General features: G+C 34.7%; 1 protein-coding gene across 3 annotated transcripts; it reads left to right on the top strand.

Moving 5' to 3' along the window:
* Positions 1–5266: 5266 nt before the first annotated feature.
* LOC112767235 (uncharacterized) lies at positions 5267–9669 on the top strand. 3 transcript variants are annotated; one of them, XR_011875355.1, is made up of 5 exons: positions 5267–5646; positions 5885–5914; positions 6025–6108; positions 7578–7666; positions 9371–9669. XR_011875355.1 is itself a non-coding variant. In XM_072222964.1 (5 exons), exon 5 carries the CDS (start codon positions 7911–7913, stop codon positions 9114–9116), a length of 1206 nt encoding a protein of 401 aa, XP_072079065.1. In that variant the 5' UTR covers positions 5267–5646; positions 5885–5914; positions 6025–6108; positions 7578–7666; positions 7860–7910; the 3' UTR covers positions 9117–9669. The 3 variants fall into 3 exon arrangements, 2 of the variants coding, with proteins under 2 accessions (XP_072079065.1, XP_025668905.1); XM_072222964.1 differs by having other exon boundaries at positions 7860–9669; XM_025813120.3 differs by having other exon boundaries at positions 7578–9669.
* Positions 9670–11011: the final 1342 nt, after the last annotated feature.

The raw sequence follows: 11011 nt of genomic DNA, 5'->3' as shown, positions 1-11011 counted from the left end.
CATTGGACGCATGGTATGATGAGTTAGGCACGTGGTTGAATAGGCAGCCACTGGAGGGACTTTTGGGGCTTGCGTAGAGTACATATGCCCATGCATTAGTTGCATGGCATATTACTAAAGAGGTTACGTTGGACGCAGAGCATGGAGCCATGGCTGGCTAGGTTGCGTTGGACACATGGTCCATGTGTTAGACGCTTGGCTTGTTTGTGCACCCCAGGGGCTTTTCTTCTTCATGTGTTGGACGCATGGTGCCATTAATGTGTAATACCATGTACATATCTCGCAGGGAGAGTGCTCTGTACACCTTGAGACCAGAGAGAGAGAATGTACGCAGGATGAGACCACTGTCCCTACATCACACCGCAACCACAAACAAGTAGGATGGAACCTTCATCATTGCTTAGTACAAGTGCCAAACTAAATATGCAAGTGGGACGAACACGCGACCTTGCCTCGCAAGCGGGATAAAACCACTGTCCCTACCAAATTGGTTATTCAGACCACAATCAATCATAATTTTTTACTTAAATTAGTTTCATAAGTTATTAGATTCACTAACCCCATTTTCTTATTAATTTATCCACGGAGAAGTGGGACCAAATTACAACCTTTGAATTTTACTCGCTTAACCCAGAGCAAGCGGGACAAATCACAATCCTTGCATCTTACCCAGAAATTTAATCAATAATCATTAATTGATTTCCAATTAAGATAATCATAATCATAATTTAAAATATGTCCAATCATAACCACAGTCTTAACCTATTTCTTTATCAATTATCAATTTCGAACTCTCATGAGTAGGATAATACCACTGTCCTCACCGTGGGCGGGACGAAACCAACATCCCTATGTAGTAATTTAAGCACTGAGCAAGCGGGATGATACCACCATCCTTGTCAAGAAAGAAATCAATATCGCATTTAGCCTTAATTGTAATCTTATTCAATTTCATAAGTCATATTGTATAATAACCCAATTTGCTTATCAATTTGCAAATCTTATTATCTTATGAGTAAGATGAAACCACCGTCCTCACCGCATGCAGGACGAAATCACCATCCCTGCGACTATCTCCTCTAGTTAACTAAGTGTTTATCCGGAAATTAATTAATTCAATTTATCATATCACTCTCCAATGTATTCAAGGCATAATTATTAGTAATTCAACTTCATGTGTATGCACGATAAGTGAATACATGCAGGACTCAGTTCTGCCAAAAGCACTACAACTCTGCATAATTCAGTTTTTCATACCAGTTTTCAAACGCACATAACTTTTGCTAAAAAAATTCCGTTTTCTTCCATTCTTAGATGGCTTTAAATCTATCATCATAATCTTTAATTCAAGATAAATTTTTTTAATTTCAAGCGTCGAGCGCCAAGTTATGACCCGTTGAAGTTGGTCAAAAACCTAATTTTACACAAATTCTGCATAATGCCATTTGTTATAAGTTTTCACTTTTACCACTTTCCAAAATCAATATAAATCAATTTCCTAGGCAACCTCTATGCACATATTCACCGTAAATCACCAAGGTTCTTGGGAGTATTCACTGCAAAAATTAGAATCGAAGAGGACAATGAAATGGTCTCCTAGCCACAAAACAAGTCATTAATCGGAGTTCCGATTTGAGAGATATGTGGATTGGAAGTGGTGAATAAATAGTGTTAGGGCATGTTTCTCTCCACTCTCTTCTCCTCTTTAATCTCTCTCACTTTCTCAAAGCAAATGGATGTGTTTTCGGGTGAATGGGGTTACTTAAATCTTGGGCTTGGGCCTAATGTGTGCTCGTTTGTAATTTTAGCCCATTGGCCCTACCTAGGGTCAAAACTTGTAAGATAAATGTTCAGATTTTTATTCTAAATATTTTTTCTTGTCATTTTTACAGTTTTAATTTTCTCATACGCAGTATCGGACAGTGTTCAGACAGTATAGCAAATTTTAACACCGGTACGCATTTTTCGCAATTGATGATATTTTCGCGCTCATTTTATTTTCTAAGTTAAATTTTTACCAATAAAATCCAAAATTATAAACTTTTAATTTCTCAATCATTTTTACTCACAATTAATTTATTAATTAATTCTTTATTAATTATTTTGGATTTTACAACTTTATGCATTTATCGAAAATTTTATAGGAATATTTAGATAACTATTTAAAATATACACACATAAAATCAAACAAAAATTTGATATCTATATTTTTTTATTTTTTAAAGTATTATTGGTTGTTGACAAAACATCACAAAAAAATTTATACTCAGCGAAAAAACACCAAATTTTAAGGATATAAATATCTCATTTTTTAAATCATTTTTGTCAATCTCTAAAGCATTTTTGAGAATACATATTTAATGTTAGGCATTTTTGACACATTTTTAAATTATTTGAGGACATTCTTGTTGATAACCTAATTCGAGTGCATTTTTGTCCGCGATAAAATTTTTTGAATGCATTTTTATGGTTTATTCTTTTTTTTAACATAATGTATATTTATTACTTTTTTTAATTATATTCCCTTTGAATTTATATTGAAAACAAAATATAAGCATAATGATATCGCCAATTCTATGGTATAAAATGACAACAAACTTCTACACATAAGGAAGAGGAACAAGTGTGTCGAGGAAGCTGGATGCGTGGATATATGTGGTTGATTGATGCCTCGGCATGGATGCCTGCAATAACAAGGACTCACAAACTATAACTTGTTAATTACCGTAATTTGCAATGTGCCGCCTAGACAAATTAACAATTTTTTATTAATAGTTTTTGCTCACGAACCATACGACGGATGAAAAATATTTACGCTGGATTAAGAGTAAAATGTTCAAAAATCACATTTGAAGAGAAAGTAATAATAATTTCACCAAAGAAAGAGAAAGCAATAATGATAATAATGACCAATAATAATATGCCCAAAAAATTATTGTTCCAGCAATGTAATGGGGACAAAAGGGATAAAAAATTCAAGCCTAAAAAAGACCAAAAACTAAATTGCTGCCCCAAAAAAGAAAAAAAAATCTCAATTTAAGTTTATTTGAATGATAAATAATTAAGTTGAGTTAGTCTATTAGTTAGTTCACTAGTCTGTTTAAGTAAATGTTTGGGTTTTGAATCATGCTTTGTGCATGCAACAACCATGGGCCAACGACAAACTCTTAAATGGAGTTTCGATCCACGAAGGATTAGTCATTGACCTGCCAGGTTGAGAGAAACCATGAAAAATCAAAAAAAAAAAAAAAAAAGAGAAAGGGACAAATAGGTCCCTGACCTTTTTTCTCGTGGATATTTTCGTCCCCGAAAAATGAAAAATACATTCATGTCCTTGACCCCTCCAAAATGTGGACAAATTTACCCCTCCATTGAAGTTATTCAGCACACATAAAATTTCAAAGTAATTTTAACCGAATTTATTTTTCATTTGAAAAAGCCATTTGTATTTTTGCTCAATATTAGAGATGAGGTGTTTTGCCGGTTCGTGGGTGCAGGTTCAACACGCGGGGAGCGTGCGTGGTGATGTGGAGAGCTCAGTGACATGTCAGTTTCCTGGCAACACGCGGTGGGCATGTTGCTTCCGAATCCAACAAGCGTTGTAGAAATTTTCGCGCATTTTCGAAGAGCTGTAGCAACACAAGGTGGGCGTGTTGGAGGCTATCTACATGTAGGGGACAGCTCTTCCACCCTGGTAACCAGCGACGCAGCTCAAGCTCTATTAATTGAGCTCTTTCATCCTCCATTTCATGCCCAATTTCATGCTGTGTAGTGTGTGGAGAGAGAAGAAATATAAAGTGAGGAAGAAGAAAAAGAGAGTTAGTAGCGCATGAGTAATGTCTTTAAGAAAAAGAGTAATTATACAAAAAAAATATTAGTTTGTATTGATTAAAAACGGCACGTAATTATACGGCATCCGAGGATCATATTATCAGTTATTTGGATCATCTTGGGAGGCCCACACGACGGGCTATTAGCTTAGTGGTAGAGCACGCTCTTGATAATTGTGTCATTGTGCCTGGACTGTGAGGGCTCTCAGCCACATGGATAGTTCATTATGCTAATCGGTGTCTAACCCTGAGATATGGATCATCCAAAGCACATTATCATGGCGTACTTCTCCTGTTCGAACCGAGGTTTGAAACCAAACTTCTCATCCGAAGGATAGATGTGAGTTGATAATTTTCCTTTTTCTTGTAATTTGATTTTTTTATTTTTGTAATTTTAATTAATCTTAATTTTTTTGAGTTAATATGAGATAATAACATTAGTTTTGCTTGTATTTAATGTTACTATGATATTTAATTGACTTTGTAAATATTAAATTTAATAAATAATATAAGTTTTGCTTGGATTAGAGACCAATGTCGGTCCCGAATAAAAAGGCGATGCCTCTGGATCATCTAATAGTACGAACTCAAATCTGTAAACCTTACAAACCTCTGTAATCTTGTACACATCATGCACATACAGCTACCAGTTGACTTGCTGGTTGACACAACAAGTAATAACATGTCAACATGGTAGTCATTCCACCTGAAAGTGCCCACAGTCACATTCTGCCGCACAAGATCAACTGCCAACACCTTTGCATTAGGCATTTCACGCACCTCAAATACCTCGTTTCGTCTATCAAACCGGTGCACAACTATATTTCAAGCACGTTGCATATTTGCTTCTATCCGCTGTTGTACAAAAGTAGAGAAAGTAAATCTAGCCCGCTTGCGATCGTGAGCCTCGACACTCTTTTGCGTAAGTAGCTCGTTTAAACGATAATATGTTGCTCGGACAAGCGCCAAAACAGGGAGGTTTTGGGTACCCTTCAGTACTGAAATGCACTCGACAAGGTTTATCGTCATGGGGCCCAATCGATGTCCCTCGTCAAATGCCAATAACCAGTGTCTAAGTCCAATGGCATCGCACCACCGGGCATATGCCTCACCTCGCTCTTGCAACCTCTTATAGTTGATGTTGTACTCCTCCATTGTCCTTGAATATCCAATATTGACCACAAGTTTTTGCAAGTGTGGAACTTTGAATGACCTTAAGAAGTTGTTGCCGATGTGCCTAATACAAAACATCCACCATGCTCTTGGAGGTTGCCAATCACCTCCGGAATGATTTACTACTGCCTGGATTGACTCATGTCAGTCTGAGATTAATATCTACATGATCTCTTCTAACAACATGCTGATAGGATTAGTATTGGGCTAGCTCAATTAGAGAATTATACTATAAATAGAAATATGATGTAATAATGTGGGATATGCATGATATAATTAGAAATTCTATTTTCTCTATTTGGCCTTAATTCTAGGGATTTATCTCCTATTCTCTCTGATTATCTCTAATTCTCTATATTCTTGATGCAAATTCGTATCAAATGGTGCTTTCATTGAACAAATCTCCTATGTTTGATGGCATTGGAGATGGTTACCAGTACTTTTGAAGAGCAAAGATTTGGGATTCACTCATCTAGTTTCTGATGTTTGCAGTGGCTATTGGTGTAATGATACTGTTTTGTGCATTTCGTAATGTAGGCCATTTTGGTCCATGGATTTCAGTTCCTTGACATATGGCTTCCTCATTCAGCTTGAAACAGCAGTGATTGCCAAATGCCTAAACTGTTTAATACACTAATAGCAGGTAGTTTTGATTTAAATTTGTTTTTAAATTTCTAATAATGCATCAACATGATTGCAGTCATCCTGAATTTGCTTCTTTCTATTCTAAACAAAATATTGGATCTCTAATTCATATCTTGGATGTTCTAATTATATGACTAATTTGCAATGTTATTAAGTTGGTATCTTCTGTACAAAATTCATTTATATGACTAATTTGCAATGTTCTAATTATATGACTAATTTTGTATTGATATCAGGTGCAAGCATTTGAAATTGAATTAAAAGGGGTATGGAAAAATTCCTTAATCACATTTATCTTCAATTTTATAAAACTAATTATAGCTTTATCTCTCTGTAATCTTCTTTCTTCCTGTTCTGTGGGTTTTCTTCTCCATAGGTCGTTAGTCTCGAAGACTGGAGGGGGGCTTAAGTGATTCCCAGATCTGGAAACTTATTCTCTTTTGAATTCTGGTCGCTTAGGGTAATATTTTCAATCTGATTCTACTTTCATTGATATATTTCCATTAATTCCATCTTCAATTTTGTTTTTACAATAAATTTTCTATGTGATAATTGAATTGCTGGTTTTCTGTGCTGTTAACGTTTTCTTATTGTTTCTCGTGTGAAGGTTTCTTCTTATTTGTTTTTTTGAGCTGTTACCAGCTGGTTTCATATATCCTTTGCTAAGTTTTGTTTTTTACAGAACATTTGAACTTGTCTTTAGTAGGTGATGTTACTTTGCAATTAGTTTGTTGGGTTTTGGTCATTCAGATTGTGGTTTTTGAGCTCGGGGACCATTCTTGATGCAGTTGTTGTTTACTAATTAGTCTTATTCCCCATATTCTTATGTTCTTAGTTGGTGAATTTGCTAAACTTGATTCTGGAAGTTTTAGTATTTTCTTTGTGTGTCTTGCTCGTTAATCATTAAGTTTAATGACTGAATTTCTGGAATAAGTAATTAGTCCTTGATGTAATTGATTAATAATTTTCTCTCTTTATGTTGGTAATATGGAGGCAAATTGGTTATTCTTTTAATGATTTATGTTACTTCTTTTTGGTTCAGTTGTTTCTTTTCCGTGTTTAATAGCTAATTTCTAAGGTTCTAAGATTCCCTCTATTGCTTGAAGACCAAGACTTCCCCTTCTGATTGAAGAGCAGTAGTGCCTGAATTGAATGCATGCTCTTTTTGTTATTCTTCCTTATATATATTTTGTTTTTGTTATTATTATGTGTTCAATCAATTATATATCAAAATACATATATATCTTTTTCTATATATAATGCCCTTTCTGTGGTTTTTCTATTTCATTAGTACTATTTATTATTATTATTATTTGTAGCTGTTTGTAATTATTGAAGATAAGTATCAAGGTGCATAATTGATCTTGGAGTTATATAAGAGTGTGTCTTTTAATTTCTTATTCATATTAGGGATGGAATATGGCTCTGTTTGTAATGTATACGTATGTGATGTTATCCAAATCATGTAAATATATATAGGTAGGGCCTATATCTATTTGTATGTCACTAGGATTGTAATCAAGCATGAAATGTGCTTGAGAGGAGTCATGATCAATGTTCCCACTTGCAAATAGGGACGAAAAAATTGATTTGAACATCTATCTATTATTACTATCATGGCCCAATACCCCTTCTAAAATGTTACATTATATTACAGTTTGGAGTTTGGACTCTACACCAGTTACCCTAAACCTTATAATACTAAGTTACTAACAGTTTGTACTCTGTACCCATTAGCTTGACAACCACATATTGTTGTAATATAATCTGTTTAATTAAATAATAATTAAACAGTATAATATATGAATATAAAATAATTAGTTAGTTAGTTAATATAATATGAGTTTTATAAAAAAAATTTTTATAAATTATAATTTGAGAATAAAATATTTGCTCAATTTATTTTTTTTGTCTCTTTTTATCTTGTAGAAAAAAATTAATTTGCATATATACAATTACTTGAGAAAGAAAAGTTCACAAAGCCACTGTTACAGCCACAAAATTATCATTTGAAAGAGGTAATTACAATTTTTTTTTATAATTTCTTTTAGAGTACTATTTAAGTATTTGTTTGATATCTAATTTGCACATACAAGAATTTCTTTTTATAGTAGCGCCTGCTGATATATACTAGTTAGTTTCCTAGTTAATATGAGAGATAGAGAGAGAGAGATTTTTAATGAATAGATTTTTTAATATTCCTCTTTGTAGTCCCTCTTAATCATGTCAATCGATAAGTCATGGATTGGAAAATCATGAAACATGCACGAGTATAAAGATGGTCTAAACAAGTTTTTGGATTTCACTTTTGAGCATCGATCTCTTGGGGGTCGTCAGATTAAATGCCCTTGTTCGGTGTGTGGTTTTGGCAAGTGGCAAACAAGAGAGAAAGTTTTTGAACATTTAATAGTCAAGCCATTTCCAGAAAACTACAAAGTTTGGTATTGGCATGGTGAAGAAGCAGTTGGAGTTGGGTCACAAGCTCATCAAACTAGTCAAATTGTACAAGATGATTCGACATCTCAACATCCAATGGTAACAAAGCTCAATGACGTATTTGGAGTTGCTGGACCTGACTTGAATGAAGATGGAGATGGAGATGAAGACAACATAGAAGATGCAGAAAATGAAGAGCACAATGGAGAAAATGTAGAATTTTACAAGTTGTTGGAAGACGATAATGAGCAATTGTATGAAGGTTGCACAAAGTATTCAAAACTGTCTTTCTTGATTAGTTTGTATCACATAAAGTGCTTATACAGAATAAGCGACAAACCCATGATCGAAATCCTCAAGTTAATAAAACATGCTTTTGGAAATGCGAAGATTTCAAATACATTCTATGAGGCCAAGAAAATCATAAACAAACTAGGGCTTAATTATACCAAGATACCTGCTTGCCCTAATGACTGCATGTTATATTGGGGGGAGGAAGAAGATTTGCAAGAATGCAAAAGATGCAAGACATCTAAATGGAGCGATGCCAAAAAGCAGAAACCGGCAAAGATCTTGCGATACTTTCCACTAAAACAAAGACTTCAACGATTATTCATGTGTTCTAAAACTGCACAATCAATGCGATGGCATGCTTCGGCAGAAAAGAAAGATTCGAAGAGGAGGCATCCGCGGGATTCTGAAGCTTGGAAGACATTCGATTTACTTCATGATAAGTTTGCCGAAGATCCTCGAAATGTACGTCTTGGTCTTGCAGCTGATGGATTCAACTCTTTTGGAGCTTTACGTACAAACTATAGCATTTGGCCAGTGGTGCTTATTCCTTACAACCGACCTCCACGAGAGTGCATGAAGCCAACATCACTTTTCTTGTCAATGATTATTCCCGGAGAGAAAATACCGGGAAACAACATAGACGTATACTTACAACCTCTTATCAAGGAGTTAAAAGAGTTGTGGCATGATGGTGTTCAAACATTAGATAGGTTCAAGAATGAAATGTTTACATTATGAGTAGCATTAATGTGGACAATTAGTGATTTTCCAGGCCTTGGTAACTTATTTGGGTGGAACGTACACAGTAAATATGCTTGTCCCACATGTAACTTCAACGCTGATTCATATACATTAAAGCATGGTGGAAAATGGTATTTTTTGGGGCATCACCGTAAGACTAAAGTGAAATAAGTAACTTGTTTGTATTTCTTTTTCTTTCTTTTTTATAAGATAATACTATTTTTTATTCTTTCTCTTTTTTTTATAAGTAGGAGAAGATTGAAGCACATAGCAGCCAACAACCAATGGAATCAACTGTTAATTCTCCTCTTGATGCTCTTGGAGTAGTTTTTGGGAAAGAGCACCCTGTCGTGTTTGAGGTTTAGGTATTGGAGCTGCTCCAACAATTGCTTTCAAGAACAACACTACAAGGATTAGTCAAATGTATTTAGGTTCTTCAAATGATGTTGGCACATCATCTACTTGTGATCCAAATGTGCAAGAAGAGTTGGATACTGTTAAATGTAACAACCCTAGTTTTTGAAAATTAAATAATTAGTTATTTGTGATTTATTTTATTTGATGATAATTTTATTTTAAGGAAATTATTTTACTAAAGGAAATTAAATAAATTTTCATAATAATTGAAGTTTAAACTAATTAGAATTTTTATATAATCTTTATTGTATATTTGATATGATTGAAATTATAATTTTAGTAATTAAAAAATAAGAAAGAATTGTACCGTTCAATTTAAGTAATTTTTATTATGAATGAATTAGGTTCTATTTTATTAATTTGTAATCTTAGAGATTAATTTATTAGAAATGATTAGTTTGATTTTTATAAATACTTTAAGTTTAAGTTAATTAATGTTCAAGTACAATTTTTATTATAATTAGTTATTCTAATCAAATTGAAATTAGAGTTTTGATAATAGAAAAATAACAAAAAGTTATATCATTTAATTTGAAAAATTAATATTGATTTTAAACTATATTTTATAAAAATATGATTAATATGCTTATTTTATAATTTAAACTAGAAATAATTAATTGAACTTAGCAATATGTTGATAACCAGTATTCTTAGATATTTTTAAGAGAGTATATTTGGTTTTAAAATTACTCTACCCTCCAATTTTATCAAAATATCTATTCAAATCTATCCATATTCCTTTATAAAATCCTAATTTCTAACCCAAATTCCCAAAATTAATTTAGAACGCTAATTTTCCCAATTCCTAACCCTACACAGCCATAGCCTCACCCTCACCTTCCTTCAATGTAACATTCACACACAGCAGCAAAACAGAGAGGAAAGAGAGAGGGAAGAGCAGCTACCCCACCGCCGCCGTGACTGCCGGACTGTCGCACACAAGGATCCCACGCCACCATCGCCAGCGTCGCCCAGCCTTGCCCGCGCTGCAGCGCCTTCTGTCAGCTGTTCGTGGAGATATGGAGAGCATCGCCGTCGAAGCCACGCCGTCGAAGCCATGCCGTCGTGGAAGGAACTAGAGGAGGGAGACGAGCCTGAGCCAAAGATCGGGAGGAAGAGGGCGTCGCCGTGCCTCTCATTGCCGTCGTGCATTGGTGCCATCGAAGGAGCCGCCACTGGAGGAGGAGGGTTTGCTGGATGCTACTGTCACCAACATCGCAGAATACACACATAGTAGAGGAAGAAAGGATCTTCACCGCGCCAAGTTGTCGTGCTGTGATCAGAAGCCGTTGCCATCAGAAAGCCCATCTGCGGTGAGAGAGAGAGTTCACGATGGTTGGAACCATTGTCCTTTGCTCAGCCTCTGTTTTTGCTATTATTTATGTTGGCTCAGCCATTACTGCCACTAGAGCTGCCCGGAAACCCTGTTGCTACTCCGTTATTTTATTGTAAGCTATCTGTAGTTCCAATTCTAT

The sequence above is a fragment of the Arachis hypogaea genome, chromosome 17, assembly GCF_003086295.3.
Source record: "Arachis hypogaea cultivar Tifrunner chromosome 17, arahy.Tifrunner.gnm2.J5K5, whole genome shotgun sequence".
In the NCBI taxonomy this organism is placed as follows: domain Eukaryota; kingdom Viridiplantae; phylum Streptophyta; class Magnoliopsida; order Fabales; family Fabaceae; genus Arachis; species Arachis hypogaea.
The sequence above is the reverse complement of the archived record's forward strand: the minus strand, read 5'-3'. Positions and strand labels throughout refer to the sequence as shown.

Excerpts from the sequence above, each read along its gene's own strand:
- LOC112767235 (XM_072222964.1), top strand. The coding sequence starts at position 7,911 with ATGCACGAGTATAAAGATGGTCTAAACAAGTTTTTGGATTTCACTTTT.